This window comes from Panthera onca, chromosome C1 (assembly GCF_046562875.1).
Source record: "Panthera onca isolate mPanOnc1 chromosome C1, mPanOnc1 haplotype 2, whole genome shotgun sequence".
Lineage (NCBI taxonomy): Eukaryota > Metazoa > Chordata > Mammalia > Carnivora > Felidae > Panthera > Panthera onca.
This window is the reverse complement of record NC_138346.1, coordinates 44,150,328-44,164,045: the sequence shown is the minus strand read 5'-3', so window position 1 is coordinate 44,164,045 and position 13,718 is coordinate 44,150,328. Positions and strand designations below refer to the sequence as shown.

Sequence of the window (13,718 nt, the reverse complement as noted above, 5' to 3'; positions counted from 1 at the left end):
GCCATCAGCTGATAATGGATAGCTCAGCCACTAGCTTTTGTGCTTCTTACTTTGGTATGTTCTTGAATAAATTTCAGTAAAATCCAGTTAGAACAGCAACCCTAATTTAACATAATCTCATCCTCACTTTTTATAGGATTTAACAAAGTGGAACAACAGTTTAGTTCTCTAACATAAGTAATTTCCATATTAGCATTTTGGTTAGAAATTCTTCAAATATAAGGAGTCTTAACCTTTAATTATTCTGAACGAATTCTAGGTATTCCTCCTAAAATGGAGGGCTAATAATTGAGCACAATTGGTATGGTATACCAGGAAGTATATAGAAACTAAAGACCAGTTTTCCAGGGCTAATTCTGGCACAACCACTTAAGAATTGTGTGACATTAGACATGTTGCTTGACTTTGAGACTCCGTCCTTCCCTGTAAACCTTACTTTAGCACATAGGGTTTTAAGATAGCAGGAGATCCTTTCTTAACAGTAAAGCCTTAAACTATGTAATGTTTTATTTTTAAATTTCACCAATAATTAGACTTGGGGCAGAATGACTTGGAGAATAAGCAGAATTCATCACTTTGTCAGACTTATGATGTATATGGTCAGCCCCCATCAGTTGAACTTTCAACCCCATATGCTTACTTAATTAATTTTTATTGAGGTGTAATTAGCATACCATATTATATGGGTTCCATGTGTACAACATAGGGAGTCCACATTTATATGCATTGGGAACTGATTACATTAAGGCCAGTTACCACCTGTCACCATACGGTGTTGATAAATATTACTGACGGTGTTCCCTATGCTATATATTACATCCTAATAGCTTATTTTAGAACTAGAAGTTTGTATTTCTTAATCCTTTCCCCCTTTTTGGCCCCCACCTCCCAACCCCTCTCCCCTCTGATAAATACCACCTGTTCTCTGTGAGTCTCAACTTACTGTCAGCCAGCTCACTTTAAATTCAGAATGATAAACCAATATAAAAACACTTTTTTTTAAAGATCATTGTTTTAAAATGAAATAAGTAAAAACATCAAAGTGTTTTTTTGTATTGTTAGTGGAGCTTTTTTTTTTTAAACTTAGTTGGGGAAAAAAAGTTCCTGACTTTCTGATAGGTTTACCATGCTATACTAGGTGTTTGAGTTCCATGGGCTTGACCCCTGCAAAAAAATACTAAGGAAGGTAATATGCCAGCCTTGAAGGTTTATAGTTTGGAGAAGTCAGGTAATATGAAATATTATTTAACAAAATAAGACTAAATATAATTCGTTTCAATTTTTTTCCTTCTCATTTTGCAGTTCTTAAAGACTTGATGATTTTCCTTTTCCACCTTTCATTTGATACTAGAGTTTTTTAACTTTTAAGATTTTAAACTATGAGGGAGAGTTTGCAGTGTTGCTCCTAATTATGTTATACTTCCTTAATTTCTCCCACCTGTCAAGGCACAGTTGAATGCTTACTTTGTACTTCCTAATACTTTTATTTTTTATTTAAAAAAATTTTTTTTAAATGTTTATTTTTGAGACAGAGAGAGAGACAGAGGATGAGCGGGGGAGGGACAGAGAGAGAGAGAGACAGAATCTGAAGCAGGCTCCAGGCTCTGAACTGTCAGCACAGAGCCTGACGTGGGGCTTGAACCCATGAACAGTGAGATCATGACCTGAGCCAAAGTTGGATGCTTAACCCAGGCACCCCTTCCTAATACATTTTTTACCCTTATATCCTAGTACTTGCCATAGTCTTGGCTCTCCTAGACAGCATCCTTATTTTATTCATCTTTACATAGGCTGTATAAGAAAAGTACAAAACTTAGTGATACAGCCAGGGAGTGCTAAAAAGAGTATAGAAAATCTGGTTGGGGAAAGCCCTGTATAATGACTGAAATGATGATTGATACCTTAAAGGATTAGGAAAAGGAGGATTATAAACAGAAGACTTATATGGATTAAAAAATAAAGGTAAGATAGGATTTATTTACAGATTCATGAATCTAGTTAATTAAAAGTGATAAGAATAGATAGTACAAAGCCATATATAGAGAACTGAATACCAGACGGAGGAGCTTAAATTGTCCTTCGGTATTGGGTAACTGGTTGATCAGTAAACAAAGTACCTCGTTTTATGTTGCAGAAATTGGCCCTGAATTTAAACACCATATGTAAATTTTTAGGAGGTGGTCTCCTCATTTATTATTTAATTTATATAGATCTCTCTCAGCCGTGAAAATTAGGTATTTTAACAGCTCATAAATAGAAACAGCCACCCTAATTCATATATCTTATGCTCTCCCAGTTTACTGTTCCTTGTAAACACCCAGTGAATGCTTACCTTCATTGTCTTGGTCATTCTGTTTCCTTTGCTGGGAATCCCTTTCTGTTGCCATGTTTTCAACTCCTACCCATCTTTCAAGTATAGCTCAAATTCCATGTCTTCTAAAAAAGCTTTACCTTATTAGTCCATAGTGAAGTAATTTTTCAGAGTGTATCTCATTGTCCCTTTCTTGTAATTACTCATTATGTATGTCTTCTTTTTTCAATTTAGACTGTAAGCAACAACTAACATAATGCTGTACATGTCCTAGATGCCAGTTAAATATATGGCATTTTTTTTTTTGTTTTCTTAAAGAATGATTTCTGTGTTTTAGGCAGGTATTTTGTGAGGGTAAAATAGAGGAAGGAATGGGTAAATGAAGTCACAAAATGATGGTGAAAGGATCTTAAGGACAGTAATTAGAAAGGAAGTGAGGGAAAATGAAAGGGAAGGAATAAAAAAGTATGAAACAAGGATTTATCTGGATTTACTAATCTTCTATATGTGTTCTATTTTAGTTGCTGAGTGTCATGACCATTTTATATTTTTCCCCAGGGAATCTGGAGGGTTCACTTGGGTTTCTCAGTAGTTGTAATGATTTGAAAGCCTCCTACAATCTAGTGGGTTTTTTTGTCATTAAAATTTAAATACTCTTCAAGGATCTCCTGGTTACTATATGCTTAAAATATACTTTTTAGCTTTAAAATTTTCATAGCAAAATACATTACTGTGACGTGTTGCCACAAATCCATATTAAATTTGGGGAGAGAAAAGGGGGTAATATCAAGAAAGATCTTTGGAGTAATTTCTACCTGTTTGAAAGTTGGAGAGAATCTTTTCATTTATTTGTTCACCAGAGTGTTGAAGCTAACACCTTCTCAGATCAGAGTCTGAGATTTTAAATGCTGAGATAGGTAGTATTCTTTTTATCAATTTTGACCCATTTATTCTGTGAGCATATTTTTTAGAGATGACTTAAATCTCTCCTCAATGGATAAAAATTAGTCTCTTGTCCAAAAGCAAGTAAATATTTACTTTTTTTGCTAGCTCTGACAATAACATGGTCATTTAAATTTTTTTGTGCTCTGTACCATAAGGTAAAGAAGTGTATATTTTATGCTATTTACTTAGCTTTTAGGCAAAGCAAATACCATTTACTGGTGTGGTAAATACATAGAAAGCTTATTCTGCAGTTTTTTAAAGTGACAAACTACCACTATCTAAAGTTTATTTGACAAACCATTTTATGTAAATAATTGGTATGTTATTTTCCACTGATGTTTTGATGGCTGACTCACTTTTTCTTTAAATATTAGGTCATCAGTATTGTTGAATGCTGTTTAATGATTTTGGATCAGAGTAAGACCTAGAAAAATTGTACCTTATGAGAATAATAACTAGGTAGTAAGTTTGAGAGCCAGCATACTGCAGTGGTGAAAAATATGGACTCTGGATTCAGAGAAATGGGTTCTAAATCCATCTCTGCCACGGTGCAGTCTTGGGAAACTTCTTGAACTATTTGAACCCTGTTTCATTTTTTATATATATATATATATATATATATATATATATATATATATATATAAATTTATTTTTCCAGGATATGTCTTTAAATTGTGGTAATCTTATGTGTTAGTTTTTAAAGACTTTAGCATGAAATGGATACATTTTAAGGTTTACTTTAAAAACTAAAAGTTGGTGTAACAGCTTTGAAAGCAAGTATAAATGATATTAATACCAATACTAATGTTTCTTTTAGGAGAAATTAAAAAAAATTTTTTTTTTTCAACGTTTTTTATTTATTTTTGGGACAGAGAGAGGCAGAGCATGAACGGGGGAGGGTCAGAGAGAGAGGGAGACACAGAATCGGAAACAGGCTCCAGGCTCCGAGCCATCAGCCCAGAGCCTGACGCGGGGCGCGAACTCACGGACCGTGAGATCGTGACCTGGCTGAAGTCGGACGCTTAACCAACTGCGCCACCCAGGCGCCCCTAGGAGAAATTTTATACGTGCGAGTATAGCTGTTCATGTTCTGTGAACCAGCTCTATATTCTGTTGTCTTTTAAGATAGAAATATATGGACCCACTAGTAATTGGAAAGTAATTATATTAGGAAATAAATACATGTGGTTTTACTGACGTATAGGACTATTAAGTAATCTTTGGGTAATTCAGTAAATATTTAGATAGAATATCTAGAAAACTCTTTTTAACAGTATAAAAACACAATTTTATACAGACCTATGTTCTGTGAGTTTATTTTATAAAAATAATGTGTACAATTTTCCCATGAAACCTATGGCTAGTCCAAAATTGTTCTGAAATTAAGAAAACGAGTATTCCATCCTTTCTTTCTCTTTAATTTTTTCTCTTACTTTCTTGAAATATAAAGTCTTTTCCATAATATTTTACACACACACACACACACACACACACACACACACAAACACACACTGTATGTATTTCCCCTTCCTGTTTTAAAAAATACTGATAGATGGGGAGGGGATTTGTTTACCTTAGATCTGTAAGTCTTATAACATCACTGTAATACTTATGATAGTCATTGATGTTCAGAATATTGAAATGTGTTGTGGTTTCAGAGCTAAAAAAAAAGCATTAAATAAGTTCATTATAATTTGTTTAGTTGAAAGCTTTTCAGTGGATAGGAAAAAAATTCCTTTCTTGTTTAAATGTGTGGTTAATTACTGCACTTTATACTAGTTTATTAAGATTATAGTGTCCTTTTATGGTAAAAAGAAATTTTTATTCTAACAATCTTTGTGATTTTTGTGGCATTTGGTCTGTATATGTAAGCCAAGATCACTTTAGAAATATTAACTACAACTACCATCAGTTGAGTCCTTATTCTCTGCCAGTCAGCATTCTAAATGTATTGAATGTACCACGTCAGCTGATCCTCACAACAATCTGGTGAGGTAGATGCTATTATCTCCTCTCAGATGAGGAAACTAAACCATAGAAAGGTTCTTTAATTTATCCAAGGTGACTCAGCTAGTAAGTATTACAGCTAGGATTCAAAAACTGGTATACATACTGTCCAGTATGTAATTGCTGTCTCCCCCAGATTTTACAATCAGGGTAACTATTCTAGTAATACATAAATATAGTCATCATATTTAAAGAACACAGAATAAAGTGTTGACTCTTGCCTGAACATTGGCTGAGCTCTATAATTAGGATTGGGGTTGTATTAGGCTGTACAGGAAGGTATCACCGTAACAGATGTATAGGCATTAGTAGTACCAGAAATGGTAATCAGGATTTTAAAACCTGAGATTAAAAATGTTTATATTCATTAATAAATCATTTTTTACTTTTTCAGTGTGGTTTCAGTAATACTGGTTGGAGTTTTGGTAAATTAGCATTTCTCAGGACAGTCTTGATGAGATCAGCTCAGATGTAGTTTGATTCAATGATGATTTAATAACAATATACCTAAAATCCATTAGAATGTTCTCACAAGGATTAATTTTGTTTTCTTTTTTCCCCTTTAGTAAAATAAAACAGGGTCTGTTACCTAGCTTGGAAGATTTGCTGTTCTATACAATTGCAGAAGGACAAGAGAAAATACCTGTTCATAAATTTATTACAGTAAGTTTTTGTATTCTTCTATTTTAAACTTTTTGAAAATCAGTAATACTGAATCCATAATACAGGAATATTGAAATGTAGTCTTAAAGATCATCTGACCTGTAGATTCTGACTGACACTGTTTCTCTTATTATGTTTTCAAATTTTCATCATGCTCATTTCAAGGTAATCAGTGAAAGAAAATGAAAGAAACAATGAGAAACTTGTCCAGAAAGTGGGTAATAGTGACCCTAAAATGCCCATATACATATTCAGGTTCTGGGTAGGAGTTTTTATATACAGGAATAAAAACTTGTAGTTGGAATAAGCATATACATTATTTGCACTATGTATTTACAAACTCTTATTTTTTTAAAAACAGGCACTCAAATCTACAGGATTGCGAACGTCTGATCCCAGGTTGAAAGAGTGTATGGATATGTTAAGATTAACTCTTCAAACAACATCAGATGGTGTCATGCTAGACAAAGATCTTTTTAAAAAGTAAAAATTTCTGCCAAACCTTTAATGGTGATTTGCTATGCTATATGGTGATTTTTCTTTTAAAGCAAAATTGCATCTTTGAAGGCCAGTGCTTCCTGTGTAACTAAAAAAAATAAGGGGGGAGATTTATAAACATCAATTGTTTGAAGAACATGGTGCACATAGGTTCTATAATACACGGGCTAAGGGTAGACTTTCTTTGAAATTGCTCTATGGTGTAGGCATGGATGTTTCCAGTTTACAGTTATCTGGAGATTGCATTCAGTTTGAATAGAGCACACTCTGTCTTGTCACAGCTTAAATTGATCTCCAATTCATATGCATGTCTTGCAGGCGTTTTCAATATGGTCTCTGTTTCTTTCCTACAAGGTGATTTAGATGACATAAAATGAGAAGGCTTCAGACAGCATGTATTCCTTAGATTCACATATCCCCATTGTCTGTTTCTCTCCTCTCTTCAGACATATTAATACCTAGGCTTTGGACTATTTTCATTTCCTTCAAAATATTTAAAAACTAAAGAACACTTTGGAGATTAATGCCTTGATTTGGTTGAATGAGCATGTTTATTTTGATTTTCCTGGTTTTGCCTATTTGTTTACTATTTCTCTTCATTAATATGTTCCTCCAATTTGTCTGATTTCTTAAAGATTTAAAAGATAGCATGTTTATAATGGATCCCAAAGAGGTAAACGGTATTTTAAACTACTAAGAGTTAGGTAAAAACCAGTATAAAACTGTAAACACTACTGTAACACATTGGCTTTTTCCAGACCATAGGCTTAGGTTGAGGTAGAGCCAAAGAATTCCAGCGTCTACCTTGAAAGTTTATTTGTATGTATATATGTATTTTTATTTATTTTTCTTTTATTTTCTTTGGGGACTAGATGATTTGTCTTAGATATCTCCTGAAAATATCCGAGAGTGTTAAGTCATTTGAAGGTATAAGTATTTAAACTCCTTCAGAGTTTCCTGGCATGCTGTGAAGCACTGCCAACAGTTTAGGATTCTTGTCTTTTCACTACAAGATTCTTGATTCTGTTAACTCAGCTGACCTTATAGAGATTTTAGGTTCATGTTGGAATTGGTGTTAGGAATTTTTTTTGAATCATCAAAACATGTTTCTTTGTGCAGGGGAGGAAATAAATCATTTATTAGCTATGTCTTGGAGTAAGGATTATTTTATTTTTAGTGTTGTAAACTGTGCAAAGTACTCTTGATTATGTTGCCTTCTGAAGCATTGTTTTGGTATATCTGAGAATGAAGTTGTCAAAGAGATGGTAGGGAGATCTGTTGATAAAAGTATGAGGAATTATTTTGGAATTTGAAATGAAAGCAGTATTTTATACCTTTTTAGTACTGTTTAAAATTTTTGTGCTTTATAAACATGTTGCTGTGTTTATATGAAATTAAAAGTAACTTAAATCTACTGATTATGAAGCCAGGAAACATAATCATAAAATTTTCTGCCCATAATTATATAAAAGAGTAACAATTACCATTATTTTAATGCTAATCTTTAAAATGATTTTAATGCTAATCTTTTTTTTTTTTTAAGTTGATGATTGTAATATAGGCAGTTCCCAACTTGATAAATGCTTAGTGCTGTGTATGTGCAGGCAATGGAAAAAGTCTCAGTCTGAAGGCATAATGATTTCTCTTTTCATCCCTAGAATGAAGTGATTCAAAACCTCTATTAACCTTTTCAGGTCACCTAGAAAGGTGTCCAGAGAGGTTTTCTTTTTTTTTTTTTTTTCCAAAAGAAATTTCTTGCCTTAAATAAACTATCTCATCTCCATGTAGGTGGGAAGGAGATGTTACGGTGGAATTCATTTTCCCAGAGAAATTTATAAAGGTAGATAGGTTTGGTTGAAGTCAGTGTGTTGATTTTTCACCTAAAAAACATTGTTGATTAATATATTTAGCCTTTGAGGATAATCTGAGAAATAACTATTATGTACGGCTTTTTTTTAAATGGGAAAATGAGTTCTAAGCATGCTGTTTGGAGCATAACCTATTTGAAAGTTGGAGACTGCCTGTACCCAACTAGATAATCAATTGTTTTTAATGCTAATAATCCTTAAAACTAGAAGTGGAAAATTGTGTTGAAAACAAATGCATTATTTATTTATGCATTTTTAACCATATAAATATTAGAATTATTTTTATGTGTGGTCATAATTTTTTGGTCTTTTTTATTTTGGAGGAAAATGAATGGTAGTCTTTTGCATTTGTATATTTGATTTCCTTTAAAAAGTCACATCCATTATGTTATTTTACTAATGAAAAATTGTGAGATATTATCTAAAACATGTTAATTACAGTTGTTAATCATAAACACTTAAGAAGATGATTATTATTCCCAGTTTACAGATGAGCAGACTGAACAAAGCTTGAGAAAGATGTGACTTGCTGAAAAGCATGAGCCCTTCTCCTCAGAATTCATTTTATATAGGACTTCTAATTTTCTAGTTCCATTCATGACATCCATATTAAAATAACTCCAAAGAAAAACACTTGGTACCTGTTAATGTTCATCAGTTTGAAGTAGATACTCTTTTGAGTGGTAAGATTGCCAGTGTTGGCCACAATAATTCACCAGTGAAGTCAGTCACCACAACTTTACCAGTACCTTCTGATAGTTTCACTGGCTGTACAGTTTTGTTAATTATAAAGCTTCCTTTTAAAAGTGCTGATTGATTTTAAATAGTTGAATAGTTAGTAGTAGGTTAATAATTTAAGTTTGTTCAGCAGTCCTCATATTTCTTCATGTATAACTTCTTGAAAAATGAGGATTTAGGTTTGATACAGATACAGTGATTTAAGATCAGGAATTGTCTTAACTTTTTTCTGCTGAGAAATGTGTTCTTTAGTATATTTCTTATAAGTCTCATGTACAAATTGAATTGCTATTTAAAACATTAAATATTAAATCAGCACACTTAATTTTTAGATTAACATTGAAACTATAAGAAAATAATTTTATCAAAGTTTATTGAAGCAAATGTTATCTCTGGGATGTCAGTTATTTCTATGTCTATTGGTTAGTAATGGAAATTAGGACTATAATTGTTTCATGGTGTAATTGGGGCACATCTTTATCAGTGGAAAACCAATATTACTTTAAATCAGTGTTTTAATTTTATATTGACAAAGCTACTGTATTCTCTGAATTTTTATTAATAGTTAAAAAAGTGAAATCTAGCTTTTAATTTTAATTGATTCATTGAGAACAATTTTAATTAAAATATTGAGTCATAAAAATTTCTTTATTTAGAATTAATGCAAGTTATTTACTTGCAGGACAGTTTTCTTACCTCCTAAGTGAGGAAATCATCTTTCTTAAAGTGTTGATGTTTTCAGGGTTGAAGAGATGAATAATACTTGAGACTTTTTTTTTTTAATTGACAATTTGGGTGTTTTTTTTTGCCAAAGAAGCTGCTAATATAGTATCATATCATTTACCTGTGAGGAATTCAGTTATATAAATAACTTCCCATAGTCAGTGGTTCGACTTTGTCTTACTGAGTTACTTAGAGTCTCTTAAGAAGATTAGCTTACAGTATATGATTGACTGTAACCTATTTACAAAGCTCTTCTTTAAGGTTATAGTAATATATCAATTTTCTGGCTTAAGTCATGCTCTCCCATCTTTTTAAATAGTTTTTAACAATGAGACCTTTTATTCTACGTTGTACTATATATTTTATAGCGAATAGATTTATACAATTTAACTTTTTTCATAATTCATATAATAAAAGTTAATTACTATACTAGTTTATATATAATTTTATTTAAAATAATATTTATACAAGCATTTGAATAAGTATTTTATTCTAGTCTGACTAAACAAGATTGATTTTATCTCCACTTGTTAGCTTAGAAATACAGGTTTTTCAAACTAATTCAGGTAAAATATGTTAAAATACAGAAAGTTTAGGTTTTTTTGTGAAATACTACTAATAGTTATATAGGAACTAAAGGATGTATTTATGAAGTTACTTACTGGTTAAATAAACAGGGTCTCAACTATGACATATTAAAGTCCAAGTTTTGTTAATCAGATGTCATGCTGAATGCTTATCAACTCTGGTAGACTTAAGAAACTTGTCTTTTAGATGCTCTTGATATTTAACCTGGTGGAATGCTCTGCTATTTTAATCTTTGACACAGTTTTTAGGCAATCTAATTTATTTATTTAACTTGTTCAACAGCTTACAAGCAACTGCATGAAAGACTGCTTGAAGGAAAGGAAATAATATAGAAAGTATAATTTTTATGGATTTTAGTTTGTTGTAGGAAATGATGAATTTCTCTATTGTTTAAATATTTTCCTAATTAATATTGTTATCACCAAGTATACTAGTATTTGAAAGGCACCCAGTCAATTAATTTTTTTCTTACATTCCACAGATGTGTTCAAAGCAACATTGTTTTGTTGACACAAGCCTTTAGAAGAAAGTTTGTCATTCCTGACTTTATGTCTTTTACCTCTCACATTGATGAGTTATTTGAAAGTGCTAAAAAGCAGTCTGGAGGAAAGGTAACATTTTTGATGTGAATATTTTCCTAAACCAGTTATTCAGTAAATTCACTCAACTTGAGTTATAGAAATTAAAGTTGTAGAGTTTTCTTGTGTTTTGCTAATTAAGAAATTTAAGTTGAAGCTGCTGGATTAAATTCTTTTAAAATACTTTATTCAACTTTGTTTTTGGGCTACAAAGAAATCTTAAGAATTCTTTTTCATTTTCAGATGATTGAAATGGCTGTAAATCTTTAATTAATAAAAAAGTAACTTTATTAAGAATTTCTATACATGTGATATCCTCGAACATTAAATGTGTCTAGTTTTAAAAATTCTCTATTTTAATTTTTTTCTGTGTCATACTATGAAACCCTGCTATCATAACTTTGATTAAAGAAATTCTGTTTCTTTATCTTTAAAAAAAATCAAGTCTTAGTTTCTTTTTTAAACTGTGCTTTTCTAGAAAGAGAGAATGCATTGAAAAACATACAGGATGACGGAGACTGAGAGAAGTCAGTTAAATCTCACCTATAATCCTCAAGTCTCTTCTGCTTTTAGTTTTTATGAATATTGTTATAAAAGATAGACCACAAAGCCACTGAGTACTATAAAATAGCCTGGCTACAATTGAGATAAATTTTTTGGTAGAAGAAATACTATTTGCTTGTATTCTGTTATTTTGTTCTGATATTTTGTATAGGTTGCGGATTATATTCCTCAGCTAGCCAAGTTCAGTCCTGATTTGTGGGGTGTGTCTGTGTGTACCGTAGATGGACAGAGGTGAGTTTATTTCAAATTCATAAAAACCAACTTTAAGCCTTAAATTTTGCATAACAGTGAGCATGAGGGAGAAAGGAACATCTTCCTTCTATGATGGAAATTAGCCCTAACATGACAGAAATTCAATAATGTAAATAAGTTTAGATTTTAATTTAATTTCTAAAAGCTTAACTGAAATAGTCTTTAACTAAATTTTATGAGGCGTTTCATCTTTTTCACGGTTATAGCCTTCTTATTTGAGTCTGTATTGTTCAAATACCTGCAATTACAGTTTCCTTAGGAAAAGCAGACTTGTCAAAACATGAAATTCTTCACTAAGGAACTGACCACTAATAAAATTTGTTCCCATTTCTCAGCTTAACATTAGTTACCCAGTCTGTTATTGTCTTTGTTCTTCATGCTCCTGATGTGAGTGGCATGATAGTTAAGATCGTACGGAATGATAATAATTTATTTCCGTCTATCATTTGCCAGGTCAAGAGTCATTTGCAAGCTTGTAGAATCTTGTGAGTTCATGAAAGTGATCTTTGGGAAGTGTTCACACTGTAGGCACAGCCACTGACAAATGAGGATATAGAAGAATTATAAAAAGGATAATGAGGTGAAGGCACTTCAAAGAGACTGATTGGTTTTCAAATCAATGAATTATGTGAAGCCCTTGAAAAATTGATAAAGTTCTGGAATATTTTTTCAAGAATGACTCCTTTTATTATGCTGTGAGTCAGTCATAGGGATTTATGATTGTGTTATAATTTAGTTTTGTCAAGTCTGAAAAATTATGCCAAAAAAGAAAAATCAATTTTTTAAATTCATTTGAAGACTTAGCTCAGAGTTATAATCTTCGTGTTTTATTTTTGTTTTAGTTTTTACTAAGGTAGTATTTCTTTATAAAAATATTTTTTTAAGTTTATTTATTTTGAGAGAGGGAGAGAGAATTTCAGGCAGGCTCTGCTCTGTCACCATGGAGCCCAATGCAGGGCTTGAACCATGAACCTCAGATCATGACTTGAGCCAAAAGCAAGAGTCAGACACTTAAGTGACTGAGCCATTCAGGCGCCTGGTATTATTTTTTTTTTTTAATTAAATGTAATTTGCATAAAATAAGGTGTGCAACCCCTAAATATTTACAGTTTGATGAATTTACTTCAGAGATGTAATTTTGTCCTAAGTTCTGTTAAAACCACAAGTCATTTAGCCTTATAATGCCTCATCTTTTTTAAGATAATATCCCAGTTATAGCTTTTCCTCCAATTTATTAAGTTTTGATCTTTTAAGTACCTTCATTCTAAGTGATCTTTTTATTTTTTTACTAATTTTCTTTCTCAGGTATTTACAGTAAAAAGATATATGGCTTAGCCCATTCATTTTTAAGGTATCTGAGGCCCACAGTTTATCTAATATTGGCAGAGGTGAAACTAATACCTAAGTTTCTTAACTTCTAGTTTGTTGTTGCCTCCATTATGATAAGCTTTTATCCTAATCTGGACCTGTAAAATGTGTTAAACAGTCATTGTGTGTTGAATTAAATGTTGGGTGCTATGAAAGGACACAAATACACGAGAAGACATGGCTTTATTCTTATGGATCAAATTCTAGTTTGGAGTGATAGTCCTGTTTTTGTATTTGGAGGAAATGGTTATCGTGTAATAGGAATTTTTATGTTTGGAGGAAATGATTATAACACAAAGCTTGCACTTGCACATGATTTCTCTCTCTTTTTTTTAAGAGTGAGAGAGCGAACAGGCATGTGTTCATGCATGTGCATGAGCGTGGGAGGGGCAGTGGGGAGGGTGAGAGAATGTTAAGCAGGCTCCAGGCTCAGTGTGGAGCCTGATGAGGGGCTCGATCTCACAACTGTGAGATCATGGCCTCAGCTGAAATTGAGAGATGGACACTTAACTGACTGAGCTACTCAGGCGCCCCTGTTCTTTCTCTTCTTAAAGATTCTGTGTGTGTAAAGATGATTCTTTTAGTTTAGTTTTCTTATGTGGATAATTGTAAAAG

The 13,718-nt window shown here is 32.1% G+C and overlaps 1 protein-coding gene across 6 annotated transcripts in view; it reads left to right on the top strand.

Moving 5' to 3' along the window:
* GLS (glutaminase) overlaps positions 1–13,718 on the top strand; it is an 83,283-nt gene that overhangs the window by 9,099 nt on the left and 60,466 nt on the right. For all 6 annotated transcript variants that reach the window (XR_014138049.1, XM_060622438.2, XM_081796357.1 and 3 more), the window contains exons 2-5: positions 5,830–5,926; positions 6,288–6,409; positions 10,823–10,952; positions 11,635–11,714. Coding sequence is in view for 5 of the 6 variants with exons in the window: in XM_060622438.2 (XP_060478421.2) it covers positions 5,830–5,926; positions 6,288–6,409; positions 10,823–10,952; positions 11,635–11,714 (429 nt within the window). In the remaining variant the exon portion in view is untranslated. The remainder of the gene's footprint in view (positions 1–5,829; positions 5,927–6,287; positions 6,410–10,822; positions 10,953–11,634; positions 11,715–13,718) is intronic.